Here is a 15,931-nt window from a genome sequence, read left to right on the forward strand (position 1 = left end):
TCTCCTCTCTTGTTCCATTCCCTCACTTCACTTGCCTCTGACATATTGACCTTTCCATTTTAGCTCTTTCCTCTCTTTTTTTTTTTCTTTTCTGCTCTGTCCACCCAAATTTTATCCTGTCTAACCCCTTTTCCTTTGTTTTACTTTTCAGTTACCTCTCAGATTCCTTTTCACCCACTAGTTCTCCTATTCCCCATCTCTCTACTTCCCCAGCCATCCATTCCCTTCCATCTTCAATCTATTCCCCCTTACCATATTTCTTTCCCCTGTAATCACCATCCTCCACGCGTTCATTTCCTTGCCACCCCCTTGGCCTCTCCCACATGGTTCCACATTTCCCAATGTCTCTCTCCCTCCACCCTTCTAGCCCAGCATCTGCCCCCTCTCTTCTCCCCACCCTTCACCCTCTTCCAACATCTTCCTGTCACTTCTCTCTTTTGTCTTGCCCCCCTCTCCTGTGGCCAGAATTTCCCCCATCCATCCTGTTTCTTTCCACCCCCCTCTCTCCCCCTTCGCAGCATCTCTCATCTCTTGGCAAAGAACAACAATGTGGATGCAGCAGCTCACAGGTTTGCTTGCTGTGTTTTGAATGAACGGCGACGCGACGGCTGCGCGGGGGAGTGGAAACAGAAATTTACCAAATGGCTTCCGTGGGCTGGCTCACTTGCACTCCACTCCTGAGGTTGCAGCGGTGAACTGGCAGGCAGGCGCTATGCTCAAGTAGTAAAAGCAGCAAGCCGGCAGGTTTGAGTTCGTCCTTCGCTTCCCTGCCTTCTCTGCGTCCCGCCTTCCTGTGATGTCATTTCCTTTCAGGCGGGCGGGACGCAGAGAAGGCAGGGAAGCGAAGGACGAACTCAAACCTGCCGGCTTGCTGCTTTTACTACTTGAGCATAGCGCCTGCCCGCCAGTTCACCGCTGCGGGCGAGGATTCGAAGATACGGACGGATGGATGGACGGGGATGGACTCGGACTCTGGGTGGGTGGGCGGGCGGACGGGCCTGAGGCTAAATTGGGTGGGCCTGGGCCCATCCAGGCCCACCCGTAGCTACGCCCCTGCATCTGCCCCCACTAAAAAAAACAGAGTAGCCTGATTGGCCCATGCAGGTTTGATGGGAGGCAAGGCCTGCAGTGGCATTATTAGCCAACACTAGAAGCCGGCACGGACCAAGGCACGTATGAAAAATGGTAGGGCTGGGGTTGAATGACTCTTTTCTACTTTAACATGGGATGGCAGCTGAAAAGGTTTATGTTAACCACTGTGCCACCCTACTGACAACTTACTACTGTCAGTTTTTTACTGAGCTAATCCTTCCTTTCTAAAGCCTGGGCTGACTCAGGACTTCTCCCTCTCAAGTCCCGATGCTCAAAAGCAAACGCAGGCGCTAGAGGCCATTAATGCCATACTAGCTCTTGCATTTACTTGCACAGAACGTTCAGAGGCCTGATGTTCAGGAATAAAAGAGCGCGCAGACAAACAACACAGGTAGCATGATAATGTAGTCAAGCTCATGATAACGAGGACAGTTGCATTCCTCCCCAATGCTCAGAAAAAAAGTGTGTCCAAAACAAAACTGCCTTACTACTGCAAAAAATAATACCAGGTTGAAGCAGGCGTTAGGGTGTCGGAAGAGAGGATTTCTCATGATTCTTTCTTCAAAGTCTACCAGTTTTCATTGCTTTTGGAAGCAAAAGGAAGCCCCTGCAAGCCCCTAAGCGCTGGTCATGAGAAACGAATATGCACAAGCCATAGCAGACCCAAAAATGAAAGCACACATTGTCATCTGTTTCCTGCATTTAAATCTAAAAGTCTAAGCTATGAAAAATTTAAAATGCTTATATTTAGGCCACAGAAAACAGATGCTAATGTGTGCTTCACGTTTGGGTTTTGCCACGTGAGTGCTGGTCATGAGAAATAAATATGCGCAAGTCACAGCAGACCCAAAAGCACACATTCGAATCTGTTTCATGCGTTTAAATATAAGCGTCAAAGCAAAAAAAAATTTAAAATGCTTATATTAAGGCCGCAGAAAACAGACACCAATGTGTGCTTGATATTCGGGGTTTGCCAGAGTTGCTTGCGCACAGGAGCACAGCTTACGGCGAAACTCCTCTGCGCATGCACCAAGCACAATCCTCCCACCGAACTCCCTAATGCTCAACACTATGAGCGCACCTATTTTTGCATCTCATTAGCGCTGAGCATTAGGGAGTTGTTCTGGCAGTATTTTTATGGTGCCGTTCGGAACAGTGCCAGAGTTTTGAGCATCAGGGCCTCAGACGCCTCTCCCTCAGCATAGCAAAGAGTTAAAAGGAGGCGGCAAGGATTAAGATGTTACTATCAGATATTGCCCACAGGAAAGCTACAAAGGAATGACTCTAGAATCCTGGCTGGTGCAAACAAAGATGAAGAGGGAGATTAACCAGTAATGCTTCCAGGGAGGACTTCTATTCTTTGTGACTTTGGAAGAACTGCCTTTGTTCTGCAGGTGCAACCTGTAAAAAACCTACAGGCAGTTAGCAGCAGTTCTGCTGCAGATAATGAAGCCCATTGTTTCCTGCCCTGTGGGTATATAATACACCTTCCAGGTACCTGGTACTTTCCAGGGACTTTCTAAGGACATTACCAAGTGCACTCTTCAGTATAAAGGGAGCCAGAGCAGTCTAACAGTGAGCAGTGGAAATCTGAGCTTTCAAAGCATTCCCCTGCTTGTCCTTTCTGCAGCTTGGGGTATCACACTTTACTCCTCATGTCTCATTTTGTCCTAGTAAGGGTAATAAATGGTGAAATACTCTTTCCTCCTTCTCCCTTCCTATGGATGCTCTCCTATGGATAAGACAAGAAAATTATTGGCTACTGGGTGACTATTCAGCAGCGGCAGCAGCAAGTAAATTTGGCGCCACTATACGGATAAGGAGCGGCATTGAATATACCCATAACAGACATATATCAGGCGGATTTAGTAAATGGCAGCCAAATATGGTGGCATTCTATAAAGGGCGCTCCAGGATCAGTCTCTTTACAAAGTACTGTTCTATCACCAAATTCCATACCCAACTTTGGGCACGAGGACTTACACCAACTGAAACAACTTGTGTGCCTGGATTTACTGTGTGCACCAACTTTAGGAACCATTAATAAAATTTGGGGGATAATGCAGAACTGTGAGGGGGTGTAGATCTGGGCACAGCATGGTGGGTCCCACACATATGCATGACTTTTAGAATACTATAAGTTATATGTTAAAATACGACATTTACACACTCGCATTTAGGCCTGCCTTTACATGGCGTGTTAGCTCCTAAAAAGCTGTTTCACTAAACCACAGTAAAATCTGTAGTTACTGTGGCTTAACGTGGGAATATATACACTATGCAGTAGCTGCAATTTTTATGCGGCAATCATTGAAGGCGCAGCTTAGAGAATACCAGGGCTGTGGTCAGTACACCAAACTTGTGACTCCTACTCTCTATTTTTCTACTGTCCGACTCCGACACCAACTCCAACACCTGTTGATAGTAGGTTTTACACTTTTTTTGTTCTGGATCTAAAGCACTGGTAAATATAACTTATATTTACCAGAACTTTAGGTCTAGGACAAAAAAATATTATATATAAGTATAAAATGATAGATTTACTATATATTATAATATAACCCCCCCGAAATTCAGAAGCATCTAACCGGCTAGGATCAGCAGCTGGCCGGGTAGGGGTCCTTTTACTAAGGTACGCTGAAAAATGGCCCTAGGTAGTGTAGCCATGTGTTTTGGGAGCACGCAGATCCATTTTTCAGCGTGCCTGCAAAAAATGCCTTTTTAAAATTTTTGCCGAAAATGGATGTGCGGCAAAATCAAAATTGGAGTGTGTCCATTTTGGGTCTGAGACCTTACCGCCAGCCATTGACCTAGCTGTAAAGTCTCACGTGGTAACCGGGTGGTAATGACCTACGCACGTCAAATGCCACCTGGCGCGCTTCTGTTACACGCGTCCGAAAATAAAAGCTATTTTTTGGACATGCACCAAAAATGAAATTACCACAAGAGCCACGCTGTAGCCGAGCGGTAACTCCATTTTGGCAAGCGTTGGACGTGTGTAGACGCTTACGTAGCTTAGTAAAAGGGCCCCTAAGCTCTGTTTAGCAGTAAAGTTAGAACTGGTGCAAGGGTAGTGGGCACCCTGGACACCCCCTCAATTACCTTTCAGGCTCCTAGCCAGCAGCCCCCATTGGATCCTTATGAATTCACAGTACTTTAATATTACAATTTTATCCCATTTTGATTCCTCCGATCCCCTCACCATCCCAAAGCATTTGTACACCTGTCCAGTATATGTCACAAAGCAGATAATTACAAAAACATTGCGAACCACAGTGATGAATGAAATCAATATCCCATCCCCTCCACAGTGCTTTAAAAACATGCACACACCGCACACCACTTTGTACCTCACCTTGTCACCACACATTGAACAAGCTGCTCAGTAGGGGTTCTTCAACCGGAAAATAGTTGTGTCGTGTCATTTCCCGTATAGTTTCTGGGAATGTTCATTTTTATTGGGGTGGGGGGTCTTTCATTTTGCCATTACTGAAGCAATGTCGTTAAGAGCGTGTGCTCTTTCAGAAAGAGCGTTCACTCTTTCAGAAACAGCGCGCAGTCTTCCAAAAGAGCCCACGCTCTTTTAAAAGAGTGCACGCTGATCACATCGAGTGTACCTTCTTTCAGAAAGAGTCCACACTTTTTCCTGACGGTATGCGCATGCCCATGGTTTGCGCATGTGCGCACTATAGTGTATGCCCTACTTCGAAATACAACGCAGTCTTTGCAAACAGCATGTACTTTTTTTTTTTTAAAGTGTGCACCATTTTGAAAGAAGTGCATATTATTGAAGGACGCTGTTCCCTCTAAGCTGAGCGAGAGTCCTCCACCTAGTGGCGAGGAGGGTGATGTTTCACTATCACATTTCCAATAGTAAATGATTCAATCAATATTAAATGCTATGACACTTTTTGGTGCTTTTGCTAGTATGATTGTATCATTTGACAGTGACAGCAAAGAGTTGGACTTTTTGTCAACTCGCTGTAGCTCGATAAAGTACAGATCACATCACTGAGTTTTTTTGATAGACATTACACTTCATAAAAAAATAGAAAAATGTAAAAAAGATAAAATGGATTAGATTTGATTGATATAATCAGTGAAAAGAAGAAAAAAGATGTAGATATCAGTAAGGAAGGTTTTTTTGGGCAATGATGAAGATTCTTTGATCTGTTCAGCTCTAAAAAAAATCTGTATGATTCATGAGCTCTTTGAGGCCTTTTTCCTTCCTTCCATAAGACATTTTCATTTAGTGGATTTTGATTATTATTTAGTGTAGCGATTTTGCATTTCCACACCCTTAACTTTATTTGGTTCAATAGTAAGGGACAGGCAGGATATGCAGGACTGCAAGGAACCTGCCTGTCCCTAGTGACTGAAAACACTATATTGAAGCACTACCCCCCCCCCCCCCCAGGGTTACCATATGTCCGGATTTACCCAGACAAGTCCTCTTTTTGAGGACATGTCCGGGCAACCGGGCAGGTTTTGCCAATCTGCCCGTTTGTCCGGATTTCTGGACAATCCGGACAAACGGGCAGGCTGGTGGGCAGAAATCCGGACAAACGGGCAGATTGCTAGCCTCCCCTTCCCTTACTTACTACTGCCCTGGTGGTCTAGTGACCTCTTCCGCCTTCGGGGCATGAAAAAGCCCCCTTTTTCCTGCCCGGAGCGCTGCCCTGCATGCATTCTTCCTGTTGCTGATCTCGGCGCCGATTCAAAATGGCCACCGAGAGTTGGAGTGACCTCGCGAGAGTTCAAGTCTCGGCGGCCATTTTGAATCGGCGCCAAGATCAGCAACAGGAAGGATGCATGCAGGGCAGCGCTCCGGGCAGGAAAGAGGGGGCTCTTTCCTGCCCCGAAGAGGTCACTAGACCACTAGGGCAGTAGTAAAGTAAGGAGAGGGGGGTGACGGGGAGGGGGGTCACAGGGTGTGTGACAGGGGAGAGGGGAAAATGTGGCAGGGGGTGGAGTGAGGGTGTGAAAGGGGGCGGGGTGGTGTGTGGTGGGGCGGGGCACATGTCCTCCTTTTTGGGGGACAAAATATGGTAACCCTACCCCGCCCCCACTGGCAGCAATACAGATGGAGGATTCCCACTCAGCTTAGAGGGAACAGTGTTGATGAAACATTTAAAAACCCCACAAAATGTGTTATTTGCTATTCGTTTTGTTTGCCAACAACAAGAAACAACATGGGAATTGCCATCGACTCTTTACCTGTATTGTTTCAAACTAATGCACATCCCTACTGCTCAGCCTGGCACCAGTGAAGTGTTGAAAGTTTCTTATCAAAGTGGATTCTCACCAGCTCTGCTCCACACACTGAGACACTTTGATGTATATAAAGTTATTTCGCAAGGAGGATCCTGGGAAAATCCTTCAACATATCACTGAACGCCGCATGCAGTGAAAAACGCTGTCACTTCAATGAACAACATGCCCCTCTTCCCCAAACACATACAGGCTTTGCTTTGACGATCACAAGCAGGACCAGTACCTGAAGAAAAACCTGGACAGGCGCTGCTGCGTTCGCGCAGGTAAACGCCTCCTGCTGGCCTGATGGCCCTTGATAGGCATGGTGTGAATTCGTTCAAATCGCACCCGCCTGCTCCACAGGAAGACAGCAAAAGAAAAGAAGGAGAGGAAAGAGGAAAACATGGGGACAGTCTATTTTGCAGAATACAGGACATACTGGGAAAAAGAAAGAAAGCAAAGAACTTCAGCATGATTAAAGGCTGACCTCCAGTCCCTTCCTGGACTTCATGTTAATCAATTAATCGTCTCCCTACAATTCAAAATTCAGTGTGTAAAAAATAAGCAATATAAAAAGTTAAGGAAGTGGTACTCAACCCAGTCCTCACAGCACACGCAGCCAGTCAGGTTTTCAGGATATCCACAATGAATATGAGATTGATTTGTATACAATGGAGGTAATTTATTTATTTATTTATGGTTCATTTCTACCCCATCTGTCTCATGCATATTCATTGTGAGTATCCTGAAAACCTGACTGGCTAGGTGTGTCCAAAGGACTGGGTTGAGAAACTCTGTCTTAAAAGAATCTACTCGGCAAAATTCAGGGCCCGATGCACAAAGGCAGCCTTAAAATATGGCTACCTCAGTAAAATTTAGCAAGTCGCAAATGAGCAACCAATGCACAAAGGGGATCGCATGCAAATGAGTTGCACGGATCCCTCTTTGTGCATCAGTTGCTGTTTGCGAAGCATTTGACAACTCCTGATGCAGACCCAACTAAACCCCAACACCCCTGCTGACCCCCCATTCCCAAAGAACAAGTACCTGGTGGTCCCGTGGACCCCTGAACCCCCTGAACACTAATGAAGAATGGCCCTGGTGGCCTAGTGACTCCCCCACACCCTCCCCCCCCCAAATCAAGAATGGCCCTGGTAGCCTAGTGACTCTCCTGCACCCTCCCGACTCCCCCCCCCCTGCACCAATCAAGAATGGACCTGGTGACCTAGTGATCCCCACTCTCCTGTCCGTACCTTCTTAAAAGGTTGGAGGCAGGAGCAACACCTCCTCCCTCGGGACCCGCCACTTCCAAAATGGTGGCGCCCAGCCTCACCTGGTGCATCCTGGGATTCACTGGGCGGGGCTAAGCGCCATATTATACGGCAATTAGCGCCATATAATAACATTTTTAAAAGACATCAATACAGAGACCAATGAAAAAAACTGGTCAGATTGGTTCAGTCAACTTTTTCCAGGATATAAATCCCACAAACCAAGGCAAAATGTTTCAATCAGGGTCTAAATCTTCACCTGCAAGTGAGACTTTAATCCTTTTGCTGCTAAGAACAGGATATGTCAGCAAAAGATAGTGTAAAAAGAAAAACAATAGGCAGTGAAAGGGTTAATGTCATTCTTGCTGGGTTGTGGTACCTATGGCCAAAGGAAAATAAGCAAACTAGGTTGCGTGCACTAGGAGAAAGGGAGGAAGTTTTACAGTCACATCCCAGAAGGTCTTTGTGATTTCCTCCAGCAAGGCATTAGGGTAATTAGCCACGCCCATAAAGGAACTTGGACCACTCAGAAGAAATAGCAGGACCTTGCTTTACCTTTTGATAGTTTGAGTGATTGAGGTCTGTCGCTGTAGCACCGGCCTTCGCTGCTCATTTGGAGGGGACGGAATTCTGGTATGATCAACTGGCATACTAACACTTCTAAGAAATCCTGGTCGTTTATATGGCTGTAAAGAAACACACCAAAAAAAGTTTTAAAAGTCAGTGGCTGATGACTGGTGTTTCCTATCATTTACTTTTCCATAATAACTATTTGTCTAAAAAATAAAAGTCTACAACATACGCAGTCCAACAAAGGGTGTAGTTTTTCCAGTTAATGACTGTGTTCTGTCCAATAATTGCATCCAGACTCTTCTTTTTTGACAAAATATAGAACATCCTTGGGGAAACCACAGTTTACAGATTCAAGGGGCACTTTAACTTATGTCACTCATAAGGGCTAGCTAGCATGAAGTGAATCCAAACAGCAGGGCCAAGTCTACATTACAGTTTCCAGAAACCACTGGGATAACCTACAAGGAACCACGGTCGTATTGGGCTGTTTTAGGCATCCAAGAAGGCATTTGAGCATTGGAATAAATTCCACCAAAGCCAGGAATCCAGATGATCCTATGCAGAGGAGCAGTAAACTAGGTTCATCTCCCCCCAGTGATCTTTCAGTGGTAGTGGGAAGAAAGAAAATGCAGTTCAGGGCATGTGAGTTGGCAGCCCACCCCCTGCATGGGTATCCTTGGTAATGGAACACCAGAACAGGAGAGAAGGGCATGGTGGTGGAAGAGTACAGTTTGGTACATTAATGTGAAAAGGAAAATGATACTGAAATGATTAACAAACCAATGTCATTAAGGGGAGTGGTCTGTGCTGGGACTGCTGCTCTTTAACGTATTTATAAATGATCTACAGATGGGAGTAATTAAATTTGCTGACGACACAAAGTTATTCAAAGTTCTTAAATTGCAAGAGGATTGTGAGAAATTGCAAGAGGACCTTACGAGACTGGGAGACTGGGCGTCTAAATGGCAGATGACGTTTAATGTGAGCAAGTGCAAAGTGATGCATGTGGGAAAGAGGAACCCAAATTATAGCTACGTAATGCAAGGTTCCACGTTAGGAGTCACCGACCAAGAAAGTGATCTAGGCGTATCTAGGGAGATATGATAGAGCTCTACAAAATAATGAGTGGAGTGGAACGAGTAGACGTGAATAGTTTGTTTACTCTTTCCAAAAATACTAGGACTAGGGAGCATGCAATGAAGCTACAAAGTAGTAAATTTAACACGAATCTGAGAAAAAAAAATTTCAATCAATGTGTAATTAAACTCTAGAATTCACTGCCAGAGAATGTGGTAAAGGCAGTTAGCTTAGCGAGCTTTTTTGGGATCTTGCCAGGTATTTGTGACCTGGATTGGCCACCGTTGGAAACAGGATGCTGGGGTTGATGGACTTTTGGTCTGTCCCAGTGTGGTTCCACTCATAAGTATTTATGTACTTATGAGTGGAACAGGGAAGCCTGTTCAGGCAGGAGATGGGTGAGAGGAGCTGCACCTCTGGTGAAGAAGGATGGACAGAGAGATCCAGTCCTGGATATATATAGTCCAGCACATGGTGAAAAACCCAGTGGGACGCTTGTCTGGCAAGGGAGTGGATAAGCTGCAGCCCCAGATTGTCCTGCTGGGTGAGATGGGCTCGGAGGTTTGAGAACAGAATGGACACTGAATGGGACTTAAGTCATGGGTTTTTCCATCTGACTAGTGCCCCAGGATTACCACCCCACCCCCAGGGAATAAAGAGTGGATACTGTTAAATTGACTTGTTGCTGAAAGTTCCTGTTAAAGGTTCTGAAATTCTGTCAGTAAAAGTTCAAGAGTTTTAAAAGCAACTTCTGAAGTGAGAGTGCATTTTTTCTGGGACTGTGTTAAAGTGATAAGGGTGGTGGCTTGAACCCCCCGGCCTGCGCCCCACTCGTAAACTTTACCTTTTGTAAACCCTTGCACAGGTGCCTGAGCTAAAGAGCTTAGCTGGCATCCAGGACTGTGTGGAGGGGACCAGGGTAACACCCGTATGTGAAAAACAATGTTAAAGCTGCTGTGATACAGGTGAAAGGCGAAACAACATGGACTGCTTTGGAAAGAGACATATGTATCATCTAAAGACCTGTAACTCAAACAGAGAAACTGGACAGAGAGCTGGTTATGGATATCCAAATGAGAAATTAAAGGTTTGATTTATCATTGATGTCATCATTTATCCTTGTTCATTATGTTATGCAGGCAAAATGAAACGATCATTAAAAATGCACATGATAGAATCTGAGGGGCAACATGGCGTCCGAAGCAGATGCTTGAAACACTGCTCTCTCGAGTGAGTGTGTCTGCCTAACACTCCCAGACCATAAACTGCTGTTGTGGCTATGGGGAAAAGGAAAGGTATAAACTTAGTTTTCTACTCTTACATTCTGTATCTTTCAGGATGTCATTTAAAGCCCATATAAACAATATCTAATCAGTGGAGAAAAAAAGACTTCAGTGAATATCAGAGTCACTCCTATTTGCAAGGACCAAGCCTTCAGGATTAAAGGAGGCTCAGTTCAATCGTGAGTCATAAAACAACTCCACTCAGATTTTCATAGAAAAATGACAAATACCTTCTATAGATACAGAATGCATTCCATGAAGCAAAACACTGATGCCCACAATGTGGTACTTATCTTGGATATATTTGCTATTGTAGCATTTACACCATCAGTTGCCACCAGCGTCCAGTGTTCTTGGCAAACTGCAACTCTGTAAATCCCAATAGGAGTACCCTGTTTCACCGTTCTAGGCTGCGTCCGGGGAAAATCAAGGTGAATAACACAATCTCCAAGAGTCCAACAATACTCCACTCGAGCCAAACTTCCACCGCTTCACTACTTCGGCTCTTCTCCAAAATGGGCTTGAAAGAGATGCCCAAAGAATTTAAAACCACCCAGCGTCATCTTAAGTCAAAACGCCTCTAGTTTCTGATTGGTTACAAAAAAGCTTTCCATTCTAATGCCACATTTAATCCCCGTGGAATAACTAGAGGCGATTTTGCCCTAGACGTCTTCGTTTTGTTCTATTATGACTGTAAAACGTCCAAGTGTTAGGCACGGCCTAAGCCTGCCCTAATCCCGTGTCTGCAACGCCCCTCACACACCTCCTTGTGATTTGGACGCACTGCAAACGAAATGCATAAACAAACATCTGCAAAACTGGTTTCAAAAATACCGATTTGAATGTTTTGAGAAGAAATCCATCCAAATGGTGCTTTATGACACTTTTTGGATGTTTTTCTCTTTCAAAAATGAGCCCCATAAGCATTTTTTTTTTGGTAGGTTTTGGATGTCATTTTTATTTTTGTTTGTTGAACAGTTTTTATGTTTGTTTCCCAGGTACCTATTTTATAAGTATGAGCAAACCTTTGAAAAAGACAGCTGCTGACGAAATGCTAGCATCAGGGTAACATGGAATACATCGTTAGATAAATTAGTTTTTTTTGTTTTATTCACAAAAGTTTTTCAGTCTGTGACTGTTTAGGACTCTTTATTTATTGAACATGGAGTGTCTACATATAGTTAGAATTTATTATTTACACTGATTTGCGAACATTCGTTTTGATTTAAGAGCTGAATGACTACATTTGGTAGATGAAACATTTATAGCTTTCAGCATGTATTTCAGACTTGTTTGGAACATCAGGTGAATGTTTGTTTTACTCGATGTTATGTTATTTAATTTGACAATTTTCCTTTTTATTTGAATGTATTTAATATAAGACAAGTAGCCTATATGACAGCTAAAGAGAGACATGACAAACTGATCAAATTCCACAATCTAGCTGCAACATTGCAGTTTCTCACTACTAGACCATGAAATTTATATCCATATGCATGATTTCTTCGCTGGCACAACTACACCGCTATGCTGCATAAGGAGGACATTGTAAAATATGATGCCACAGTGCCATGCCTAATACCCGGTGACTTCCTCCATGGTATAACTGCGCCAACATGCTGCAAAAGAAGAACACTGTACATAAGACAGGAAAGTACCATGACTAATACCTGGACAAAGACTTGTTCTTCAGGTGGTGGGACCACAACTGGTATGTCAAGCTTCAGCCATGGGGGTTTCTTCCTTTGCAGACTGCTAGTGCTGTCCCTGCGCACTTCTGACATTTTGGATTCTTCAACCACAGACCTAGCAGAGAAACAGCAGAACAGGTTCAGGTCCAGGTTCACTTTATTGGAAATACCGCCAATATACCGAAAATCTAAGCAGTTTGCAATATGCATAAAAACAATTTAACGATAAACTTGTCCCGAGATGGTATTACAAAAATCATTAATGATCACTAGAAATAGGAAAAGCAAGAGAAAAACAATAAGCTTTGAGTTGAGATTTATATTTTTCAAATGAACTTTCACGTCTTAGGCAAATGGAAAAACCATTCCAAAGAGAAGGGGCAATTACGCTGAAGCAAACAATCTAGTAACGACATAAACAATCGTTCTAAAGGAAGGTACACATAAGAGGTGTTGTTGCAAGGAGTGAAGTACCCTAGTAGGGAGATATGGGGTCAAAAACTGGCTAGGAAGGAGGGAAGGCCAGATCTGGTGGCACATAACAAGGATCTTATATGCAATTCTATAGGAAATAGGAAGCCAATGTTCAGCAATGAATTGTGATATAATGTGATCATATTTCCAGAGGCCATAAATAACTCATAACAGTATTATGTATGAGCTGCTGGGAAAACACACATTACTTTTTCAAAACTTCATCCAAGAGGAAAATCAACTGATATACGGGGGTGGGGGGGGGGGGGGGTGCTGTTGCTGGATTAAAGACCCAGCACTGATTACAAGAATGACCATTTAAAAAAAGTTATTTATAATGAACACAAATTTAAAAAAAAAAAACAGATTTAGTAAAATGTTATGTTTTTGATGTTAGCAGGCAGACTGGCGAAGGGAATAAAGAGTCTCTGATGTAGCCTGTGAGGTCCAGGCAAGTTGTGAAGGTGATAGGTTCAGGTAACTGGACATCCAATAGGCATATGGGGCCTGAATGAGCTCTTCTGGCAGAAAGACAGCACCACTGGAGTAGGTTACCTGCATATTTTGGGGGTGGGAAGGGGTGGTGGTACAAAGGGTAAGTAAGTCATACTGGCAATGGAGAAGAGGGACCAATTCAGATAAGCATTCACGAGATGTTCGGAGGTCTTGTCCCTCTCCTCCCCCCATGCCTATCCCAAACTACCTCTATGAGCAGTGCTGAGAAGGTATTCTTTCCAGACCTTGCCCATGCAAGATCCGGGGCTACCCAGCATGACAGACATATGCATTTCAAGACTGGGTATATTATATAACATAATTGGGTTGGAAACAGTGGCTCAATGATAAATTCTGCATGTTACCATGTTCGGACTAGGATTCTGTTCCTGAATTGACAAGGACTGGGAATGCCATTAAGACAATGTTCACAGTCTCAGTGAGGGAGAGAGAGATAAGGTTGGTGGGGAGGGGGCAATACAGAGTCATGGCAAAATGGCAACAACTAGTAGCCAGACTAAGGAACTGTGATAAGTGAGGTGGAAGGAAGCCCCTGGCAGTGAAATGGAGGTCAGATCCAAATGAGATAGAAGCCCCAAGGTACTGTAAGAAACTACGAGGACCTGAAGAAAACAAACTCGTACCCTTTACCAAGCTCTCACACTGTGCAGGAGTGCAGTGCATGCTTACACACATTATCAACAGCATGTGTAATTGTTGCAAACATCTGTACAGCATTTTCAGCATGCACAAAACAACCTGATTTTGAAAAACAAGGCACCTAAATGGGGTTTGAATATTGAGCTTTGATTTGGCTAAATATTCACCGATAGCTTTTATTAAATAACAAACTGGGACATAAAATTATGTGCATTTAAAGGCATTCTAATACCATGAATAATTGCTTAAAATTGCATGTATATATATATATATATATATATATATATATATATATATATATATATATATATATAACATCCCTCCAAATGGCTCTTTATTATGTAGCCAAATGTTTGCCCACATTGAACTTATGCAGTTAGGGACGGGCAATTTTCAAACATCTTGCAGAGTTGTACGCAATGTAGTAGGGTTTAACACATGTTCTTCACCCAGATTTTCAAAACAGAAACTACACAAGTACTTTCCCATGTGCTTTGCATTTGCTCTTTTGAGCAGATGCTTTTGAAAATGTTGAGTATCTGCATCATTTTCCTCCCCGAATCCAAATGCATCCAAAGGAAGGGCTCATTTTTAATGTTGGGTAAAAATACATGTGTTGCTAACCCTATGCTCTGAAGAGGGCAGGTTTTGGCCAGGACAGTTAACTAGGTAAATGACTTTGCTCTTGTTCTTTAAGGTGGTTGAAAATTCACGATAGAGAAAGGAAGGTTATTTATGCGTGTAACTTCTTATCCCAACTAAGTTTCTGAAAATTTCTCTCTTTAGGTCTTCCAAAGATTTACTTCTATTATAACATGTATTCCTATCAAAAATATTTTTCTTATCCTGCCTGTAAATGGCCACCAGCCCAGTGGAACGACATGGAGTAGCCAATAGCCAACTGAAAAACTGGAGTAAACTAGCAGTGCATCAAAAGGAATGGAAAGATGGGCAGTAAATGTATTACTAGTTCCAGGCTATGTCATGTTCTTTGTCCCAGTTGGAACGAAGCCAGTGTAAGGTCATCATCTGATGCGTTTGTAGGAATGTGATCTATATATAGCTTGATGTGGCACATCTGCAAACAAAGAACTGTGTGACAGGCTTGCCACAGAGGCCATGTGTAACCCTTTGTTATATTGGAGCCCTGACTGGGAGGAGTCCAGCATTGAAGGAATGAGTGCAACTCACACTTGTGGATGATCTGATTTGTGGAATCCCGATGTGGGGTGGAGCTGATGATCTCTCTATAAGGAAGGATAGTGCTGTGAGACTTTTCCTTGGCAGACAGCATTAAGAAGATTTATAACCCCCGTCAAGTGACCCGTTGGGCCGTAAGAGGGGCACCTGCTGAGCCAACCCTAGTAGTGGACACAGGATCAGGGTCATTACTGTTAATCGCTTAAGCCATTTAGAGGAGCCGTCCTGCAGTTCAGATTGGGGAGTCTCACCACAACCTGGGCACGAGGGTAGGACGCTGGGTGCCCACGGCTGGTGATTGCTTTCAGGATAGACCCCTAAAGGACAGTTAATGCTGGAACTAGATCTCCGTTGGTACTGGTACTACTACTACTTAACATTTCTAAAGCGCTACTACATCTGAGAAAGAGAGTGTAGGGTGTCATCTGGCTACAGGACAGGCATAAAGGGTTTTGAACATGTGCATGACCAAAAAAGGAAAGATTGCAGGTTCTTGTGACTTTGTAAAATCAAGCCTGTGTTAACATCTTAATTATATGCTGAGACTTTTCCGACAATCAGTCGAGTTCCAGTTGTTAAATAAGGTTCAGTTAATTTCTTGCACTCTTCTGACTACTGTGTGGTTCCTGTGTGAGATTCAAAGGGGACCTTAAGCAAGTGATCTTACACCCAGCCTCTCGGACCCCGTTTGACCCGGCTAAGAGAGAAGTGGGTTACAAACGGATCACTCAAGAGGCACTAGAACTTTTCCGACTAAAAAATTTAAAACGCAACACTAGAGGGAGACAACTGATCAGACATTGGGGTTGTGGTGGAAGCTCTGCCAGTTCATCACAGTACGAGATCCTCTGCACAGGCATTA

General features: G+C 43.9%; 1 protein-coding gene across 2 annotated transcripts in view; it reads right to left on the reverse strand.

Annotated features, from left to right (window-relative positions):
* Positions 1-15,931, reverse strand: part of RHBDF1 (rhomboid 5 homolog 1) — a 224,058-nt gene that overhangs the window by 83,657 nt on the left and 124,470 nt on the right. Inside the window, exons 2-4 of one of the 2 annotated variants that reach the window (XM_030212218.1) lie at positions 12,220-12,355; positions 8,172-8,302; positions 6,590-6,697 (exon numbers count right to left, since the gene is read on the reverse strand). In XM_030212218.1, the coding sequence (XP_030068078.1) occupies positions 6,590-6,697; positions 8,172-8,302; positions 12,220-12,333 (353 nt within the window). In that variant the 5' untranslated portion in view covers positions 12,334-12,355. The remainder of the gene's footprint in view (positions 1-6,589; positions 6,698-8,171; positions 8,303-12,219; positions 12,356-15,931) is intronic. The other variant, XM_030212219.1, reaches the window with a different exon arrangement.

Source organism: Microcaecilia unicolor, chromosome 8 (genome assembly GCF_901765095.1).
Source record: "Microcaecilia unicolor chromosome 8, aMicUni1.1, whole genome shotgun sequence".
In the NCBI taxonomy this organism is placed as follows: Eukaryota; Metazoa; Chordata; class Amphibia; order Gymnophiona; family Siphonopidae; genus Microcaecilia; species Microcaecilia unicolor.